We start from the raw sequence: 21,939 nt of genomic DNA, 5'->3' as shown, positions 1-21,939 counted from the left end.
ACGTATAATAGCTTCAAAATACCATGAGAAGCTACAGATATTCTCTGAAGATTGAATAAAGCAACCCTACTCATCAGTGTTGGGCTTGCTACAAGTAGAGAATGTTTTAAGAGAGAGAGCATAAGATGCACATATTCTAGCTTGGGAACTATTCCACATGGGTCAGGAATTCCTTTAACTCTGTTTCCACCAAAACGCATGTTTTCCCCTGGAGACCTAGCTCTTACTTCAAAATTAGTCCAGTCTAAGATACCTGTCATTTCGGCCATGTGGGATTGCGGGATACCCATCACCTGGTAGCAAGCCTCGATCTGCTGTGTCACCAAGGGTTTCGTTGGGGCCATGAAGACCACCTTTCCTGAAGGGAACCAGCGGTAGAAATTGTACATGACCACGGCGGCAATAAAGGTCTTTCCCAGTCCGGTAGGTAGACACACCAGCGTGTTGCAGAACAGAGCAGCTCGGGAGATGTGCAGCTGGTAGTCTCGCACTGGGCAATTGGTAGGGTAAATCCACAGGGCGCCCGCGGAGGTGCAGAACCCGCCATTCTCTAGACACAACTGCCGCTCAGCCTCGTACGCCGCGACAAGCAACACATCATCGTCCGACTCCAGCTGAGCCTCCGCTGCTGCTGACAAAGGCGCCTTGGAGCTGCCAGGGCTCTGAGGTCGCTCAGTTCCGGAGCTACAACCCGGAGCCCCAGATGATCGGGAGATACTTGAGCCCCACGTCTGAAAAAGCGTTCTTTGCCGTCCGCTCATTAGGCCGACAACCACCGAAGGCTTCGGTCAGATATCCGTAGCAGCGGCAGCTCAACCGCTACGGTTCCGATCCCCATCGGTTTCCTTCGCACAAAACTCTGCAACGAGAAGGCGGGACTAAAGCCAATTTATCCAGTAGAAAATGCCGCCACCGAGTTTGCGTTGGGAATATCATTGGCTGGCTTCCCGGAAACTTTTGCAGGCCTCCCGGAGACTCATGCGCACCATTAAGGCGTTACTCTAAATATGGTCCCCTGTGCGCTTCCGGTGTTTTGTTTTGTTTTAAAAACCTCAAAATTTAACTTCCGTTTCTAAAGATTAGATAGCTGGGCGTCATTGCTAACGTGATTAAATCACTTAAAATGTCATAATAGAGATTTATTATAAAATATATACCCTGGGACAATGGAATACCCATCAATTTGTGAACTTAATGTTATTGAGCGTCTAATGTGCCTCATTCCTTGTACTTTTAAATCAGAATATAAGGTGAAAAGCAAAAGTATGTAGACGGAATAATTTGTCTTATATCTCTATCTGGGCTGAGAAAACAAAATGCCAAGTCTCTTTTTCAACATGCAAGGAGTGGCAACCCATTATTTTAATATTTTCATTGTTTAAAGGGACGTGAACGTGGTCTGGTCCAGCTATTCGTCAGAATTTTTTATGTTTTAATGCTCCTTGCATAGCAGAGCTAACTCGTAGGCAACATGCCCAGAGTCTGCCTAGATTTTTTTAAGTAAGGAGTCCTAATGTTCAACTATTAAATCTTTATTATAGATAGAATTATAATGTCGGTGTGCAATTATTCCACTCTAACAAAGATTTCTATCTCAAACAATTCCTGACTTCTCTCTAAACCTGACTTTGAGTAACCTCTGTAAATTTGTTTCCTCGTGTACCGAGAAAAAATATACATCACAGAGTTACGAGCATTAATAATCTCATTCTCATCAGCAAGTGGCATCCTGAGTGCAACTTCTTTATAAATTGTTTATTTGTTCAAGTTTCTGAACTTCGTGTTGGACAAACTTTCTCGTATTTGTATGGGGGGAAGGGGATGGGCAGTTTGTATTTAAGTTTCAGTTGTGTGATCTTTAAAAGGGAGATGATAGGATATGGATTTTCGGATCGACAAGGACTGAAGCAGTTTAGGTGTGAATTTTTAGGCTATAACTAGATAAAACGAAATAAGGAGCCTGAATGCTGTTTTCTTTTAACAGGTTATAGACTGAACTTTAAAGGCATAGCTGCCGTAGGTAATACATGTGGGTAATGGTTGATAAATGTCGCTACCCTCAGAGGTCTCTTCACAAGGGGTCTAACTCAGAATAGAAGACCGCTAGCGGTCTTCAACTCAGCCTACTGCAGAGAAGACCGCGGGAGGTTTTTTAACCCTGACTGAGCAAAGAAACCCTCATAGCACATCCTTGACGTCACTCAAAAACAAGTCCCAATCCCGACCGCTAGCGCAGTGGCCCGCCCCTCGACCTCCGTGAGTGGTCATGCCCCGCCCTAGGGGGCGGGGCGATGCCGAACTGCGGCGGGCTGGCTCAGTAAAGCGGAGGCAGCGGGGGAAGATGGCGGCGGCTGTTCCACAGCGGGCGTGGACCGTGGAGCAGCTGCGCAGTGAGCAGCTGCCCAAGAAGGACATTATCAAGTTTCTGCAGGAACACGGTTCAGATTCGGTACCGGAGGCGTAGGGGCGGCCGGGCTGGTGCGGCTGAGGGACGCCTCACCCCCCTGGAGATGCCCATACATTCCGTATTCCTCTGTGCCCCCGCCCTCGTCTTCCCGCGGCCGGTGGCCGGGAAGGCCGGAGCGGCCCAGGGTGTGCTTTGGGCCTCGCTCCCGCCCCTCGGGCGTGCCCTGCTGGGGCAGGGGAGCAGCTTTATTTCTTGGAGCACACAGGCTGCAATTGTAGAGTTAGAATCTCATTGGGATCCTTGAGTGGGGGTGGAGGCCAGAAAAATAGGAACCCGAAGATACTGGGGGCAAGGGCGGGGAGGCCGAGGAATAGTGGTTTGGATGAGACTCCTGGGAGTGGGGCGCCGGCTACTAGGGAAATGGGAAATGGGAAGGGACGTGAAGATTTCTGTGGGAACGGTGTATCCAACTTGCTTTTCTTAACAATTTACTAGATACAGAACATTAATGCGTGTGATTTTTAAAAAATCCGTAGGTTGTGGCTAAAGTTTTGTTTTAACATATCGACCCTTTAAATGACCTTTTCGCCTTTATACTTTAAGGGAGCTACATTCACATTTCTCTTATGCGGTGGTCTGTCATTGTTATAAACAGACTAAGAAATTTATTTGGAATTCTTTATACTGTACGCTCTCCATTTGTCAGCATAGTCTCCATCTTAACCATCCGTGTATAGTCAAGTTATTTTTGTCACGCTTGTTTTTCCTTTGGAAATTAAGATCATTCGGGCATCTCTTAAATTGCTGGAATAGTTGTGCACGCAGCATTCTCTTACAAGCGGCAGCCTGCTTGTGTTTTCTATACAATTTTAAAAATTATAAACTTTTCATTTAGAAAATTTGTTTCTGGGTTTTTTGTTTGTTTGAGACGGAGTCTCTGTCGCCTGGCTGGAGTGGTGTCCCGATCTCGGCTCACTGCAACCTCCGCCTCCCGGATTCAAACTATTCTCCTGCCTCTGCCTCCCGAGTAGCTGGCACTACAGGCGCGTGTCACCACGCCAGGTTAATTTTTTGTATTTTTAATAGAGACGGGGTTTCACCGTGTTAGTCAGGAAGGTCTCGATCTCCTGACCTCGTGATCCGCCCGCCCCGGCCTCCCAAAGTGCTGAGATTACAGGCGTGAGCCACTGTTTCTGGGTTATTTTGAGAAGCTTATATTTTATTTTCATTTTGGGCGGCCGTCAAGACGGGGAGATACAAGAACTCTCCAACTTCAGTTCCTTCTTCCTGAATCATTATCCTGGCATCTGCATCTTAGATTAGTTTAGCAGATGTTAATACAACATCTGTAACAAGAACTATTCTCAATGTTGGGAGGTACAAGGGTGAAAAAGAACAGGCGTCGGGAATCTTACCCCATTTTAATGGAACTATTTTCTCTTAAGCCAATTCGTATTTCAGAATAGACATATTAACATTTAATAATACCTCAGTCATGTACTTCATCCATCATATTCTTATGAAACAAATCATGCCATGTGAAATCGTATGTAAAACTGGGCCACATGGAACAATTTTAACAGACTTAGATTATCAAAATGTTTTAATAACATATTAATCTTTTAAATGCATAGTCTCGGCCGGGCGTGGTGGCTGGTTCCTGTAATCCTAGCACTTTCGGAGGCCAAAGCGGGCAAATCATATGAGGCCAGGCATTCAAGACCAGCCTGGCCAACGTGGTGAAACCTAATTTCCACTAAAAATACAAAAAAAATTAGCTGGGCCTGGTGGCGGGCACCTCTAATCCCAGCTATTCGGGAGGCTGAGGCAGGAGAATCGTTTCACCCCAAGAGGTGGAGGTTGCAGTGAGCCGAGATTGGACCACTGCACTCCAGCCTGGGCGACAGAGCTAGACTCTGTCTCAAAAAATAATAATAATAATCTCCAGTGATCATTAACACTTAGACCTATACTTGACAATAATTATTTTATTAATCATAAGATATCAAAGAGATTTTTATGCTTTGGGTATTTTCTGGAATCTTTTAACAAGAAACCACCAGCGTGCTAAAGGTAACTGATTACTTCCGTTTAATCAACTTTGTCTCCTTTCCCCATCAGCTGTTATTTAGAACATATCTTTGAAAGAAAAACCAAAAGAAAAAAAAAAAAACAGTAGTGATAGTGTTAGCTGTTGACTGCTAATAATGTAGCAGATATAATTTGATGGTTATACTTCATTAGATTTAATTTCTAGGCCAAGATGTTATTTTTTAAAGTGCAGTTTAAGGTTCAGGCATGCATTCTGGCTCATAGTGGTTGAAAGTAATTGAAATTAGTGGGAAAGTAGCATGCTTGCATCACATAGAGTGAGATTGGTATTCATTTACCTATGTTGCGCCAGTTTGTGTTGCAGTTTACCAATTCAATATAGCCCTGCATTTAAAGTTCCTTTTTAAGATTTGTGGATTTTATTTTTTATTAAGAATATAGATGTTTTATCAAAAGCTTAGAAGATGCCAAAGGACAACTTTGAGAAGGTAACAAAATTAGGAATTAGGCAAGGACCACAAGGCAGAAAAAGAAGCAGAATAAAATAAGGAAACAAAGAAGTTATGGAAATCTTCACAATTACGTGATTTTGAGATAAAGATATATTGTGACTTGCTATTTCAGCAGTAGTGTTTTAGTGTCCCTCTGCCATCTTAGCAGTCTTATATTTGAGAGAAAAGGAATTCCGCTGTTACCTTGAGTTATTAAATACAGTATTAATCATAATTCCAATATTTATTAAGTTCTTACTGTGTGACAGGCTCTATGCTAAATGCATTAAATGGATTTTTGCACTTTATCCTTATATCAACTCTTTGACGTAGACGCTGTTATTAATCTTCCACTACAGATGTGGAGGCTGAGTCTTCAGACAAGCTTAGTCCCCTGTCTAGTGTCAGACAGCTAGGATTTTTTTTTTTTTCTTTTTTTTTTTGAGACAGAGTCTTGCTCTGTCACCTAAGCTGGAGTGCAGTGGTGCAATCTCGGCTCACTGCAGCCTTCACCTCCCAGGTTCAAGCAATTCTCCTGCTTCAGCCTCCTGAGCTGGGACTACGGGCATGTGCCACCATGACCGGCTAATTTTTGTATTTTTAGTAGAGATAGGGTTTTGTCACGTTGGCCAGGCTGGTCTCAAAACTCCTGACCTCAGGTGATCTGCCTGCTTCAGCCTCCCAAAATGCTGGGATTACAGGCATGAGCCACCGTGCCCAGCCCAATCAGCTAGGATTTTAACCTAGATAATATGACTCCACAGCCAATACACTTAGCAATTATATATATAACGTTAAGCATAGCAATCTCAACATATCTATGTTACATGCATGTGTAACAGTGACTCTTCCTAGTCTGCTAGGAATGGGTTACAGATGCCTCAGGATAGCTATGCCCAACCTGGCTGGAGACTCTCAAGGACTGCATCCAAGTATCCTCCTGCAGTGAGCAACTGACTCAAGTCACCACAGTATACTTGCTGTATAAATGTTATTTTTCGTGAGTGTTGACAGGAAAAAGGTTAGGATGAACCACTGTGTTCAGTACATAACACTGCAGTTCCAGTCTTGTGACGAATTCTTATAAATACCCAATTTTAAAAAAATCTATCTTACATTTTTTTATAATGAAGTAGAGTATAAACTATAGGGTTTATTTCTTCTTCAATACTAGTAGTATTGAAAACACAACTGCTAACATAAAAGGGTCGTTTTCTAATGTTAGACACTTCTTACTCCGGAGAAGTTATCTTGATTACCCAGCTTTTTTCCTTATAGTTTCTTGCAGAACATAAATTATTAGGAAACATTAAAAATGTGGCCAAGACAGCTAACAAGGACCACTTGGTTACAGCCTATAACCATCTTTTTGAAACTAAGGTGAGTATTGTTAGATTCTGTTCACAGAACATCACTTTTGAAATTTTATTTCCAAAAAAGATGTTTAAAATGCATTTATTTGCTGAATGTGTTAGAGCTTTTCCACCTGTAATTTTTCTGAACTATTATTGTAAGTGGTCAGGCTGTCAAATCTAGCAAGGCTAATCTGCAGTATGGCAGAATGTTTCAGTATTTTCAAAGGGTCTAGATTTTGTGGCTTAAATTGAGACAACAAATTCTTTTTTTTTTTTTTTTTTTTGAGACAACAAATTCTTAAGGCCACTGAAGTTATAAATTCATTAGATCAGTAGTATTACCATATTATTTTAGCATATGGTGTATATTAAATGTATTTTGAATTTTATTATATATATTAAATGTTACACAGAAAATAAGTTTCCATTTCACTAATGAGTTTAAAGTCTGGTTTAGATTTAGGCTGAGCCTTTACAAAAATAAATTTTAAGACATTCTCCCATATTTGTTTACTATGAAATGAATATCTTCCACAGGAAAAAAATCTTTAGGAGTTATTTGAATAGTGTTTATATCTCTGGGTATGCGTTGGCCTTTCTAAGGTCATGGTTCTCATTTCAGAATTTATATTGTAAGCTGGTTTGAGGGTAATAATTTATTGTTTAAAAATAAATTATGAACAAAATTATTTCTTTGCTCTTTGTTTCCTTAGACTATTTATTCACAGTTGTGTTATACAACCTGTATTTATTATGCAGATGTTCATTTAATTGAGAGGCTGAAAATCTTGATGTTGCTCCTTGGTTTTAGCCTGTCCTGAGTATGATGTTAGAACATTTTCCTTACAGCGTTTTAAGGGTACTGAAAGTATAAGTAAAGTGTCTGAGCAAGTAAAAAATGTGAAGCTTAATGAAGATAAACCCAAAGAAACCAAGTCTGAAGAGACCCTGGATGAGGTCTGTATATAGTATTTTTTTATTTTATCATGTGGATTCTAGAAATTATATTTATTTCTTTATTATTTGCACTAGTTTCTCGTAGTGAAAGGTGGTTGAGTATGACCACTTTCAGTGAGCCAAACACTTAGTGGAGTGTGCCATTTCCCTTAGGTGTACTGAGACAGAAATAATCCTAAGAACTAGTACTTTACGGTTATTAGCCTATCCTTTGAAACACTTCTGATATTGTATTTAATATTGCCTCCACATCTGTCCAGACCTTCTGAGCTTTCAAAGCTATTTTAAGGCCTTGATTCTATGGCCAACTTGGACTAAATGACATACATTTTCTTTAATTATTTTTAGCTTTTTCTAATGTACATGGTGTCCCTGGCAATAGAAATAATCCAGGCTTGGCTGCAGGATGTGGGTTCATCTGTCTTAGTTTTCCCAACTCAGGTTTTATATTTTGGCACAAAGGTTTGAAGAACCAGATTAATTCATTCCTGCAAATCGACAGCCTTAGTAGAGCTAAGATCAGCTACTAAGAACTGACTTAGCAGAGCTGAATTGGTTATAATCTTGTAATTTCTGATAATAACTTACTATATAAGCTCACTCATTGCCAGCAGTCTTAGTATCAGTGATAATAATCTATATTTAGTTCTTGTAAAGAGGTGAGGCTATTGATGACAGTGTGGCTTTTGGGTATTTGTGGAAAGTATAAATTCAATTATACAATTATAGATGTTTATTTGATTAAAGCTAGTTAATTTTGCATGATCTTTTCCTATTGGCTAAAAAGCAGAAATTAATGTTTATAGGTATATGTGCACATAAAGCAATTTTAAAGTTTATCACAATTAACATTTGATAAATGTTATATCTATTGAATAGCTACTAAGGTAAATGGAGCAATTATTATTGAAGGATTTCAGAAGCAACTGGCAACATAGTTTACCGTTCAGGAAATTTGAATAAGGATAGTTTTAGGAGACATATAGTATTTCATTAAGGAGTTAAGAAGTTATAAATAAATTAAAAGGTAAGTTCATAAGAGCTAGAGACAATCTAGAGAGAGCTTATGAGGGTCCTAAACTATATCATTTTATTTAAAATCTCTTCATTTAACTGGCCAGCCTGAGCCCAATTACGTACTGTGACTGTTTTCCTAGCATCCTAGATTCAAAAGCCTCTTGTCCATTTCCTTGCTAACCCTCATTGTTTACTCTGTCTTTATGCTTTGGGACTGGAGAGCAGGCATTATACACACATAATCATAAAACCTTTTGAGCGTGGTATAAATTCATGCTTAATATTAGCCAAGCATGTTTTCTAGTTTCATTGCTACTCAACATTTATACTATCCTTTGCCCAATTCTCCATCACATTGCTCATTGCTCACATAATGTATTTGACATTTTCTCACAAATTCTCAGTCTCTTCTTATTCCTTTCTCTTTTTTTGTTTTTGTTTTTTGTCTTTAAGACAAAGTCTCACTCTGTTGCCCAGGCTGGAGTGCAGAGGTGCCATCTTGGTTCACAGCAACCTCCACCTCCTGGGTTCAGTGATTCTCCTGCCTCAGCCTCCCCAGTAGGTGGGACTCCAGGCAGGCACCACCACACCCAACTGAGTTTTGTATTTTTAATAGAGATGGGGTTTCTCCATGTTGGCTGGGCTGGTCTTGAACTCCTGACCTCAGGTTATGCGCCCACCTCGGCCTTCCAAAGTGTTGAGATTACAGGTGTGAGCCACTGTGCCTGGCTTCCCTTCTCATTATATGCTCCTGTGTTCTATATTGCCAAAATGTGAATGTCTAGCCATTGCCATTCCCTTCTTCTGAGCTTAAAATTTCTCTGAATTTTTCATTCCTTTTTCTTTCTCATGTCTCCTTCAAGACTAATGCTCTCAAACATCTTCCTTTTATTTTAAATGTTCATTCCTTTTCCATTTTCAAGCATTCAAAGCAAGGCCTCATACCTGGAATGTTAAAAACATTGTTCATTTCTTGCCTTCCTTCTCTTTCTTTATCCAGTCAGCAACAAAATGGGTATTCTAATAATATTTCTAAAACAATACTTTTCCAAACCACACCCTGCTGAAGAATATATTCGGTAATTGAGTGCTGTCTAGAATTGTCCAGTTCAGTATGATAGTTACTAACCATATGTGGCTACAGAGTGCTTTAGCTACTTTGAACTGAAATGTGCTTTAAGAGTAAAATACGTACTCAGCTTCAAAGGTGTGATTTAGACGTTTCTTTTTTAAAAAAAAGATTGTAAAATATCTCAGTATTTTTTACATTGATTACTTATGAAATGATGGTATTTGGGATGTTTTAGTTTAAATAAGACAGTTTTTCATTTAAAAAATTTGTATTTTATTTTTCTAAGACAGGGTCGGTTAGGAGGCCGGGCGTGGTGGCTCGCGCCTGTAATCCCAGCACTTTGGGAGGTCGAGGCGGGCAGATCGCCTGAGGTTGGGAGTTCGAGACCAGCCTAGACAACATGGTTAAACCCTGTCTCTACTAAAAATACAAAAAATTAGCCAGGTGTGGTGGCGTGCACCTGTAATCCCAGCTACTCGGGAAGCTGAGGTGGGAGAATTGCCTGAACCCGGGAGGCGGAGGTTGCGGTGAGCCGAGATTGCACCATTGTACTCCAGCCTGGGCAACAAGAGTGAAACTCTGTCTCAAAAAAAAAAAAAAAAAAAAAAAAAAAGACAGGGTCAGTCAGGTACAGTGGCTCGTGCCTGTAATCCTAGCACTTTGGGAGGCTGAGGGGGGCAGATCACTTGAGGTCAGGAGTTTGAGACCAACATGGTGAAACCCCATCTCTACTAAAAATACAAAAATTGGCTGGGCATGGTGGCATGCACGTGTAATTCCAGCTACTTGGGAGACTGAGGCAGGAGAATAACTTGAACCCAGGAGGCGGAGGTTGCAGTGAGCTGAGATCATGCCACGGCACCCCAGCCTGGGCAATAGAGCGAGACTCAGTCTCAAAAAAAAAAAGGGTCATGCTGTGTTGCCCAGGCTGGACTCGAACTCTTGGGCTCCAGCAATCCTCCTGCCTCAGAATACTCAGAATAACTGGGACTACAGGCATACCACTGCCTGGCATAGACATACTTCATCTTTCTTTTTACATTTTTAACTGCAGCTACTAGCAACTTAAAATTACATTTGTGACTCCCATTGTTATTAGTCACCACTGGTCTTCAATATATATCCAAATTTCTTATTCTTGGCATTCAAAGCCTTCCAAAATGTGGCCGCTGCTAAGCTCCATATTCCATGTTTCTATAGACGTATTCTTTTTTTTTTTTTTTTTGAGACAGTCTGTCTGTCGCCTAGGCTGGAATGCAGTGGTGTGATCTTGGCTCACTGCAACCTCCACCTCCCAGGTTCAAGCAATTCTCCTGCCTTAGCCTCCTGAGTAGCTGGGATTACAGGCGCACGCCACCACGCCTGGTTAATTTTTGTATTTGTCATAGAGACGGGGTTTCACCATGTTGGTCAGGCTATTCTCGAACTCCTGACCTCGTGATCCACCCACCTCGGCCTCCCAAAGTGCTGGGATTACAGGTGTGAGCCACCGCGCCCAGCCTGTATGGACATATTCTTAGCCAGGTGCAGCGGCTCACGTCTATTATCCCAGCACTTTGGGAGGCTGAGGAAGGTAGATCACTTGAGCCCAGGAGCTCAAGACCAGCCTGGGCAACATGGCGAAACCTGTCTCTACCAAAAAAAGTAGCCAGGCATGGTGGCATGTGCCTGTAGTCCCAACTACTCAGGAGGCTGAGCAGGGAGGATCCTTTGAGCTTGGGAGCCAGAGATTGCAGTGAGACAAGATTGTACCACTGCATTACAGCCTAGGCAGCAGGGTAAGACCTTGTCTCAGAAAAAATTTTTTTGTTTTCTTTGACCACAAATGTCTGCTCATTGTCTACTAAAGTATGCCCTTTCCTACCTCCATATTTTATTTCTTCCTTACAGTGTCCTTTTACTTCCCTATTTGTCAGTTCTGTGCTCCCTTTAAGACCCAGCTCCTGGGCTCATTGCTTCCTCTGGATTTTTACCATGTGAGACTGCTGTATACATGCATAACCGCATACATTCCAAAGCACATTGTATCTGTATTATTTATTTCTACCTTTATTTTTTTTTTTTTTTTTTTTTGAGACGGAGTCTCGCTCTGTAGCCCAGGCCGGAGTGCAGTGGCCGGATCTCAGCTCACTGCAAGCTCCGCCTCCCGGGCTTACGCCATTCTCCAGCCTCAGCCTCCCAAGTAGCTGGGACTACAGGCGCCCGCCACCTCGCCCGGCTAGGTTTTTTTTGTATTTTTTAGTAGAGACGGGGTTTCACCGTATTATCCAGGATGGTCTCAATCTCTTGACCTCGTGATCCGCCCGTCTCGGCCTCCCAAAGTGCTGGGATTACAGGCTTGAGCCACCGCGCCCGGCCTCTACCTTTATTTTAATATAAAGATTGTTGTCTAATAGCTCTTACAGAACTTTAAATCAGTCATTGTCAATATATTTATTGTCTATTATATATTAAATGGCGTTGAGGAAAATTTTCAAGGTGTGAATGAGCATTGTACAGGAGAGAAAATATAAGTTGTGACAGAAACTCACACTTAGCAATTAGAAGTTAGTATAAAAGTACTCAAATGAAAAATTTGATAACTTCATCTTTGATAATAGCTTCATATGTAGTCATTACCAACTTCTGGTGATTCTGCCTCCAAAATATATCCCAAAGCCATTCATGTTTTGTCATCCTCACTGTTAGCACCCTGGTCTAAACCTAAACTACTATAATAGTTTTTTTCCTAACAAGTCTCTCCACTTCTACTTTTGCTTCCCAAGTCGTTCTTTATATTTCAGTCACAGTGATTAAAACATAAATCTGGCTGGGCACTGTGGCTCACGCCTGTAATCCCAACACTTTGGAAGGCTGAGGCAGGCAGATCACCTGAGGTCAGGAGTTCGAGACCAGCCTGGCCAGCATGGTGAAACCCCATCTGTACTAAAAATACAAAAATTAGCCAAGTGTGGTGGCTCAAGGCTGTAGTCCCAGCTGCTCGGGAGGCTGAGGCAGGAGAATTGCTTGAACTTGGGAGACAGAGGTAACAGTGAGCCGAGATCATGCCACTGCATTCCAGCCTGGGCAACAGAGTGAGACTCGGTCTCAGAAATAAATAAATAAATAAATAAATATCTGATTCTGTAACTTCTCTATTTAAAACTCTTAATTGGCTAATGTCCTAAAGATAAAAACCCAGATTCTAGCATGTCCTACATATTTTTCTAGCCTTATTTCATACCATCCTCCCTTTCATTGCTCCCTTACAGACAGTAATATTTTTATACTTTTGAAATATTATTAAGCAGGCACAGTGGCTCTCGCCTGTAATCCAGCATTTTGGGAGGCTGAGGCAGGTGGATTGCTTGAGCCTTTAAGTGAGCCGTGATTGCACCAAAGTAAAATATCTCAGTATTTTGCAGTGGAATGATCACTCCAGCCTCACAACACTGAAACTCTGTCTCTTAAAAAAGGAAAAAATATATATAGAGAAATATTTCCTTTTTTTTTTTTTTTTTTTTTTTTGACAGAGTTTTACTCTTGTCGCCCAGGCTGGAATTCAGTGGCACAATTTTGACTCACTGCATCCTCTGCCTCCTGGATTCAAGCGATTCTCCTGCTTCAGCCCCCTAAGTAGCTGGGATTACAGGCGCCTGCCACCATGCCCAGTGAATTTTTGTATTTTTAGTAGAAATGGGGGTTTCACCATGTTGGCCAGACTGGTCTTGAACTCTTGACCTCAGGTGATCAACCCTCATGGGCCTCCCAAAGTGCTGGGTTTACAGGTGTGAGTCACTGCACCTGGCCAATTGAAAGATTTATATGCCATGTGCACCTGCTCTACTGAGGTCATGGAAGAGACAAGAGTTCAAAGGCTGATAGAATTCTGGAGCTTTAGGGAGGGATAGATTAAGATCCTGCATGGTTTAGGCCTTTGGACACAAAACTATAAGCAGTAATTGTTAACATCACTCTAGCAGTTGAGTAGAGGACTGACTGAAGGTGTCAATGATAAACACAATTGGACATTAAAGTGGTGAAAACAGATTTTATTCAGCCTACTGACAGTAGGGGAAAGAGCTGAACTCCTGTCTGATTTGTGGAGAGGTAACTGGGCCTTTTAAAAGAATGAAGGGGCCGGGCTCGGTGGCTCACCTTGTAATCCCAGCACTGGGAGGCCGAGGCGGGCGGATCACAAGGTCAGGAGATCCAAACCATCCTGGCTAACACAGTGAAACTCCATCTCTGCTAAAAATACAAATAAAAATTAGCCAGGCGCCTGTAGTGCCAGCTACTTTGGGAGGCTGAGGCAGGAGAATGGGAGGTGGAACTTGCAGTAAGCCGAGATGGCGCCACTGCACTCCAGCCTAGGAGACAGAGCGAGACTCCGTCTCAAAAAAAAAAAAAAAAAGAATGAGGGAGTAGGGAAGGATTTAACCAGAGTTAGGGAAGTGAAAAATTACAAAAAGTAGGAAGTGGGGGTTGGTCCATAAGAAACCTATCTGAGTTTGCCAACTGGTGCTTATCAAAGTTAGGCTCCCATAGAGACTTAGAGACAGGGTCATATCTTCATCTTCAGGCGTTGGCTGGAACAAACAGTAAATTTTTTTGGCAGCCTTAAGTTTTCTTGGGCAGGCACTTTAAAGAGAGATCAGGTCCTCCTAGGAATAAGGCATTGAGCTATTTGAAACTTGTGTTTGTTCAGATCTTTATAGCACAAGGTTGAAGCCTTGTGGAGAAGAGGACTCAGAGGATCCTAGCTAGGGTTTGGTCAGGGAGAGCATCTTTTGTCCAAGAGGTAGACTATTTGCAAGGAGATCAGACTTTTTTTTTTTAAGATGGAGTCTTGCTCTGTGGCCCAGTGGTGCTATCTCGGCTCACTGCAACCTCCGCCTCCTGGGTTCAAGTGATCCTCCTGCCTCTGCCTCCCGAGTAGCTGGGATTACAGGCACACGCCACCACATCCACCTAATTTTTTAATACAGATGGGGTTTTACCATGTTGGCCAGGCTGATCTCAAACTCCTGACCTCGAGTGATCCACCCACCTTGGCCTCCCAAAGTACTGAGATCACAGGTGTGAGCCACTGCACCCAGCACAGATATTTTTACTTACAAGTTTTGGAAAAGGATGAAACCTTCAGCTAGGGAAATGAAAGCGAGTAAAAATTTGCATACCTTGACCAATTAGAAACAGATCAGGAATAGGCCAGGCGTTGTGGCTCACACTTGTAATCCCAACACTTTGGGAGGCCGAGGCGGGCGGATCACGAGGTCTGGAGTTTGAGAACATCCTGGCCAACATGGTGAAACCGTGTCTCTACTAAAAATACAAAAAATGAGTGGGGCATGGTGGCAGGAGCCTGTAGTCCCAGGTACTCGGGAAGCTGAGGCAGAGGTTGTTGCAGTGAGCCGAGATCACGCCGTTGCACTCCAGCCTGGCGAGAGTGAGACTCCATCTCAAAAAAAAAAAAAAAGAAAAAAGAAATAGGCCAGGAATAAAGAAAACACTTTATCTTGCTTTTCAAACTCAGGAACTAATAGATTTGAAATATTTGATATCCACCCACACCTTTGTTATTTATTTTATGAAATTTAGAAACTAAATACAGATTTGGATAATGCAGATCCCTCTGAATTTGGTCTGAATTTAGAAACCAAATAGATAATCAGGTAAGGAGGATACTTTTAAATTTGGTACACCTCTTTTTTTAATTAACTCCCTAAGATTCTTGACAGTTCCTCTGTCTGCTTTCCTCTCATATATGAATTACTATTTATTAGATTAATCTGTAACCTTTTTTTTAGAAGACCCTGATAATCCTACTTTCTTCTAGGAAATATGCCTGTTATTTCTTTAGGTAATGTCATCCATTGTGTGAATTTATTTTCCAACTCAGGGTCAGAGGCAATATCACTGTATTCATTCTAATTGGATATAATAAAAACACCTATTAATATCAATTATTGCTGCTAAAACAGTTCAAATCTTTGTGGGAGGAAGTCACCATCCCTTATTTTAATGCCTTATGATTTCATAGGAATTAAATAGTAATTTTTTTTAACTTTAGGAAATAACTGAAATCATGTTATGGTTTGGTGAGTAATTATCAGAATCTTATTAGAAGAATTTAGGCTTCCAAAGAAGCTGGAAGTTATTTGAAATTATAGATGTGTAAGTTACTAATAGTCACATCACAGCCCTGAAATTAGATACTGAGTGTTTTGTTTATTACCAAATCCATCAAACTCTTTAAACTGACTTTGGTCATTGTTGGCTATTGTTTGTCATTCCTTTTTTTTTTTTTTTTTTTTTGAGACGGAGTCTCACTCTGCTGCCCAGGCTGGAGTACAGTGGCCGGATCTCAGCTCACTGCAAGCTCCGCCTCCCGGGTTACGCCATTCTCCTGCCTCAGCCTCCCGAGTAGCTGGGACTACAGGCGCCCGCCACCGCGCCCAGCTAATTTTTTGTATTTTTAGTAGAGACGGGGTTTCACCGTGATAGCCAGGATGGTCTCGATCTCCTGACCTCGTGATCCGCCCGTCTCGGCCTCCCGAAGTGCTAGGATTACAGGCTTGAGCCACCGCGCCCGGCTGTCATTCTTTTAAAGTACACAAATTAATAACTCTGTGTGTGTGTGTTGTGTTTTGTTTTTAGGGTCCACCAAAATATACTAAATCTGTGCTGAAAAAGGGAGATAAAACCAACTTTCCCAAAAAGGGAGATGTTGTTCATTGCTGGTATACAGGAACACTACAAGATGGGACTGTTTTTGATACTAATATTCAAACAAGTAAGTCTAAATGTAATCTTACGATTTTGGCTTAAAGAGATTCGAAATACTTGGGTGGCAGACAGATGAGTAGTTAGCAGTACCTTTTTCCTGACTGTCACCTACTTTTATCCAGACATACTTCCCCCTAAGATCTACTTGGAAGAGGTCTTCAGTTCACTGATTATTGGCTGGCTAAAGACCTCTTGTTCATTGGAAAGCAAAAGATAAGTCTAAACCTGGTTAATGTCCAAAAGTAAGGCATTAGTATTTGAATAGAAAAGGCAGGATAGTATGCTGTTTTGTGATATAAGTATAGGTCCTGCCCTTCTACCCTTTGTTAAGTATGTAATTATTTTTATAGCCAGAATTTTATTGATGGCTGATCTGACTTCGTAAATTTTTCTTTCTTTTAAAATAGTATTGTAATTCTGAAATCAAACCACTATATTTTTGCATTGGAATTTAATAATTTCCAATGGAAATTTCTTAATAATAAATTAGAGTATATCATTAATTATAAGGAAAATCTGTTTTACAGGTGCAAAGAAGAAGAAAAATGCCAAGCCTTTAAGTTTTAAGGTCGGAGTAGGCAAAGTTATCAGAGGAGTAAGTAAAGAATGCCAGTGAATCAGTAGATATTCTGGCACATGCTGCTTCTGGTATGGTGCCTTAAATAATTAGGTTTGGGGATATAATACAAAGGAAACAGACTTTGGAGTCTGACAAATTCGGTATAATCATTGCTAGCTGATCTTGCACAAGTTGTCTGGGTCTCAGTTTCACTATCTATAAAATGAGGACAGTACTGCCTACCTCAAGGTTGTTAGAAGATTAAATGAGCATAACTTGGAAGTACCTAATACAACAGGGGCTTAAATGTTAGTCCCTTCCATGTGTACCCATTTTATTATTTTTCTTCATAAAGTAAGTCTTTGTCAGAACATTTGGCCCTCTAAATTTATCTTTAAGCTTCCTGTAAAACGTCTTACAGGACGTTTGTACCATTTACATATAATTTGCAAAGGTAAAATATCTGTTCCACTGAAGTACTCATAGAAGCAGAGTTTGTTTTTGTAGGCTTTTCACCGCATACAACATAGGCTGCAATACCAGAAAATCATTCAAACATAAGCATGCTTTAACCTACACTTATATGTGAGAGAGAACAGAAAGAAACTTTGAGAAAAGGGGAAGTTAGGCTTGACCCATACTGACCATTACAGTGTACAAAAGAAGATAAAAGAGCAGGATGGACTGTCACCTTCTATGAATCATGCTAGGGCCTGCCCATTGTGCCCATTGTTTGTTTTAAATTGTTATTGTCAGAACATCAGACACCAATAACTGAAATGCCTATTCAAATGCAGTTATAGGAACTAAGATATGGTTCAATCATATACAGAACATAAAATATCTTGAAACTAAAGGTTTAGTTGAGCATAACTTATAATTGTTACCTGCCCCAGCCAGGCATGGTGGCTGAAGCCTGTAATTACAGCAATTTGGGAGGCCGAAGTGGGCGGATCATGAGGTCAGGAGATCGAGACCATCCTGGCTAACACTGTGAAACCCCGTCTCTGCTAAAAATACAAAAAATTATCTGGGTGTGGTAGCACTTGCCTGTAGTCCCAGCTACTTGGGAGGCTGAGGCAGGAGAATTGCTTGAACCTGGGAGGTAGAGATTGTAGTAAGCCAAGATCACGCCACTGCACTCCAGCCTGGACAACAGAGCGAGACTCCATCTCAAAAACAAAACAAAACAAAAATTGTTACCTGCCCATACCAAGTTGATAGCAAGTATATATCAAATTGGACCATTTTTCTATTTCTGTAACTTATTTGCATACTGGTAAATTTCTTCTAGTCTGCCATAGTGTTTTTTTTTTTTTGGAGATGGAGTTTCGCTCTTGTTGCCCAGGCTGGAGTACAATGGTGCAATCTCAGCTCACTGCAACCTCTGTCTCATGAGTTCAAGCAATTCTCCTGCCTCAGCCTCCAGAATAACTGGGATTACAGGCATGCACCTCTCACCTAATTTTGTATTCCTAGCAGAGACGGGATTTCATCATGTTGGTCAGGCTGGTCTTGATTCCTGACCTCAAGGGATCCACCCTCTTCAGCCTCCCAAAGTGCTGGGATTACAGGCGTGAGCCACCATGTCCGGCTAGTCTACCATATTCTTATTTTCCAAATGTGACCACCATAACTTTGTCCCTTGAGCTTTATGTGATTGTTGTATTTCAATAGAGCATATAGTATTAGGAATATTATCCCTGTGGTGATGTGGACTTAACTGTTTGTGGCAACTAGCTTTAAGATCCAAATTTGGAAAATATGGAGAGGCCAACCCAAAAGCCTTTTATTGTTTCTTTGAAAAGTTAGTTTTACCTTTTGCACTTTTGCAAAAGTGCCATAACATTTTAAAAATTGTATTTCCCAAATTAACTGGGCATTCCTGTAATCCCAGCTACTAGGGAGGCTGAGGCAGGAGAATCACTTAAACCCAGGAGGCAGAGGCTGTGGTGAACCAAGATCATGCCATTGCACTCCAGCCTGGGCAACAAGAGCAAAACTCCAACTCAAAAGAAAAAAAGAAAAAAATTGTATTTTATGTGCCAACATGACTCCACTATTACAATTTGGTAATCTTAACACAGTTTTACAGTGAGTACTTGCCATTATATTCCAATAAAAATAAACTCAAGTTTGTCCTGTGATGTAAAAGCGTTGCAAGTTGTTTTTATGATGGTGCTAATAACAAACTGGTTTTCATAATATATGGCATGTTACAGTTTACAAAAAGTTTTTGTTTGTTTGAGATGGAGTCTCCCTCTCTTGCCCAGACTGGAGTGCAGTCGCGCAATCCTGGCTCACTGCAACCCCCGCCTCCTGGGTTCAAGTGATTCTCCTGCCTCAGCCTCCCGAGTAGCTGGGATTACAGGCACCCACCACCGCACCCAGCTAATTTTATTTTTAGTAGACATGGGATTTCACTATGTTAGCCAGGCTAGTCTCGAACTCCTGACCTCAAGTGATCTGCCCACCTCGGCCTCCCAAAGTGCTGGGATTACAGGCATGAGCCCCAAAAACTTCTTTTCACATTAAAAAAGCCCTGCTTAAAATACCCTTATTTTTTTCTATTGAAGAAATGGAAGACAAAGATTTAGGGACTCAACTGAAGTACATTACCTTAGAATATAGTGAAATCTATAGTAATAGATTCTGTGTTTAACATACAATCTTGTCTTTACTGTCCTGGTATTACATGTGCTTTTTGCAGAATACCATTAGTTTTTATTTTGTTCTTGCCTTCAGTGGGATGAAGCCCTCTTGACTATGAGTAAAGGAGAAAAGGCTCGACTGGAGATTGAACCAGAATGGGCTTATGGAAAGAAAGGACAGCCTGATGCCAAGTATCCTTTTTTCCCTTCATAATTAAAGTTAAAAAAAAAACCCTGTAGATCACCTGAAGATGTGAAAGATGCTGTCTAGCCAAACTTCTGGATCAAGAATCCTGTCCAGACTAGTCTTCCTGATCTTTAGATGGTTATGTATCAGCACCTCCAATAGACAATAGTATTTTCTGTTGGTATAAAGTTCAAACCTCAGCTATAATTTTTGTTTCTCTTATTCAAATTCTTAACTTTCAAGACCTTAACTGTGAAGTTTAAGCTTAAGCAGCAATTCTTAATGTTTTTAAGTTTAAGTTACCATGCCCAGTACAAACTGTAGCAAAGTAGGATGCAAATATGGCTCATGGTAATTTTACGGTACAATGTAATTTCAGGCAATTAAATTCAAAGCTTAGAAATGGAATAGATGTGGGAGATTACCAGTTGTGAACTGAAGGAGACCACAGAATCAACAGTGTTAGCGTAAGCATTTATTATTACTACTAATGACAATACTCACTGAAAGTCCAGTTTATGAACATTTAAAAAAGAGTAAGGAATGACTCCAGACCATTAAGACCAGACCAATCCAGTAGGTAAGAGGGAAGGTAGTTCATGGCTTTTGTTGGTTCCATTCCTCTTGGATCCGTAAGATTAAGTTTGAAAAAAACAATTCCTTTGGAAGGCAGCTTTCTGTAGTCTTAGCAGATAAACATATTTGGGAATATAATAGCTCTCTTAGCTTTTCAAAATCAAATGGCCAGGCTGGGCGCCATGCTAATGCCTGTAATCCCAGCACTTTGGGAAGCCAAGGCAGGCAGATCACGTGAGGTCAGGAGTTCAAGACCAGCCTGGCCAAAATGGTGAAACCTCACCTCTACTAAAAATACACAAATTAGCCAGGCGTGGTGGTGCAGGCCTATAATCCCAGCTACCCTGGAGGCTGAGGCAGGAGAATCGCTTGAACCTGGGAAGCAGACATTGCAGTGAGCCATGATCATGCCACTGCACTCCAGCCTGGGCAAAAGGGTAAGGCTCTGTCTCGCGGGGGGAAAAAAAAATCAAATGGTCAGCTGCAGCTCCCTCTCCCATGTAAAGAAGCATCTCAAGACCAATCTGATGCACATACAAATTATGTAACTGTTAAGTTAGCTTTTTTTTTTTTTTTTTTTTTGAGACAGAGTCTCACTCTGTCACCCAGGCTGGAGTGCAGCATCGTGATCTCAGCTTGCTGCAACCTCTGCCTCCTGGGCTCAAGCAATTCTCCTGCCTCACCCTCCCTAGTAGCTGGAACTACAGGTGTGCACCACCACACCTGGCTAGTTTTTGTATTTTTAGTAGAGACAGGGTTTCACTATGTTGGCCAGGCTGGTCATGAACTCCTGACCTCAGGTGATTCACCGCCTCAGCCTCCTAAAGTGCTGGGATTACAGGTGTGAGGTACTGTACCTGGCCTTGAACTTAGCATCTTAAAATGCACAGTAAATATTACGTACTACCTCATAAAAAGTTTAATACAGTGTGTGTGTGTGTGTGTGTGTGTGTGTGTGTGTGTGTGTGTGTGTGTGTGTATATATTTTCCCAGCTAGAATGACTTTACCTTTTTTTTGGAATACTTAATAGTCTTCATTAAGTGGTGGCTAACTTAGGAGTACTTGTAAAGCATCCAGGTAAGGAGGAGCCTAGTCCAAGCTCCATTTATCTAGTGAGCCTATCTAGTCAGCCTATCCTATACTAAGGTTATGGGGGTACGGGAGAGGCACTTTTTATCAAATGTACCTTGACGACTTCAACAGAATTCCACCAAATGCAAAACTCATTTTTGAAGTGGAATTAGTGGATATTGACTGAAATAGTTCAGCTCTAAGGATAATAGCAACAATGATAAAACTTGGCCTTGAAGAAACTTACATAACTCGTTAGAACTTGTTACTATGGTAAAGGAAGAGTCAACTGGAAAATTCAAGGAGTTAATAAAATTTGTTTACTTGATCCCAGCTTTTGAGAGATGTAATCCCTTATGAATCCCTGAAGTCTAAAATACTTTCCTACAGCTGTGTAAAATACTGGTCAAGGAGAACTTTTTCCTTTTACCTCATGTTGTAAACTAAGTGGCTCAATAAAAATTTATCCACTGTCTTGATCTGACTGTGATTTGTTTGGTGTTAATATATTATTGTTCTGATTAGGTAACTGGAACTAAGGACCTCATCAAACCAGGGAGTAACTCCCAGTAAAATTATCTGGACAGATTGCCTGTATAATGAGAAGGCAAAGCATAGGGCTTGAGGGGAAACAAAATGCTAAAATGGAAGAAATCTTGTCATGAAGATCAATACCTCAATTTAGGAAAAGTGCACTTCAAAACCAATGAGCCACTAATAAAGATGAACATAAAGTTAATATTAATTGATGCCCCCAAAATAAATTCATAAACGA

General features: G+C 41.1%; 2 protein-coding genes across 7 annotated transcripts in view; one reads left to right on the top strand and one right to left on the bottom strand.

Moving 5' to 3' along the window:
- The window catches only part of FANCM (FA complementation group M), a 70,800-nt gene extending 69,799 nt beyond the window's left edge, over positions 1-1,001 (bottom strand). For all 5 annotated transcript variants that reach the window (XM_007986594.3, XM_007986596.3, XM_007986595.3 and 2 more), the window contains exon 1: positions 254-1,001. In XM_007986594.3, the coding sequence (XP_007984785.2) occupies positions 254-761 (508 nt within the window). In that variant the 5' untranslated portion in view covers positions 762-1,001. The remainder of the gene's footprint in view (positions 1-253) is intronic.
- Positions 1,002-2,298: 1,297 nt separating this feature from the next.
- FKBP3 (FKBP prolyl isomerase 3) lies at positions 2,299-21,639 on the top strand. Of its 2 annotated transcripts, none has more exons than XR_012090952.1 (7): positions 2,299-2,449; positions 6,229-6,330; positions 7,155-7,262; positions 15,991-16,126; positions 16,647-16,714; positions 19,389-19,521; positions 21,297-21,639. XR_012090952.1 is itself a non-coding variant. In XM_007986593.3 (7 exons), exons 1-7 carry the CDS (start codon positions 2,342-2,344, stop codon positions 21,349-21,351), a joined length of 675 nt encoding a protein of 224 aa, XP_007984784.2. In that variant the 5' UTR covers positions 2,299-2,341; the 3' UTR covers positions 21,352-21,639. The 2 variants fall into 2 exon arrangements, 1 of the variants encoding a protein (XP_007984784.2); XM_007986593.3 differs by having other exon boundaries at positions 19,424-19,521.
- The last annotated feature ends 300 nt before the right edge of the window (positions 21,640-21,939 follow it).

Source organism: Chlorocebus sabaeus, chromosome 24, assembly GCF_047675955.1.
Source record: "Chlorocebus sabaeus isolate Y175 chromosome 24, mChlSab1.0.hap1, whole genome shotgun sequence".
Taxonomy (NCBI): Eukaryota; Metazoa; Chordata; class Mammalia; order Primates; family Cercopithecidae; genus Chlorocebus; species Chlorocebus sabaeus.
The sequence above is the reverse complement of the archived record's forward strand: the minus strand, read 5'-3'. Positions and strand labels throughout refer to the sequence as shown.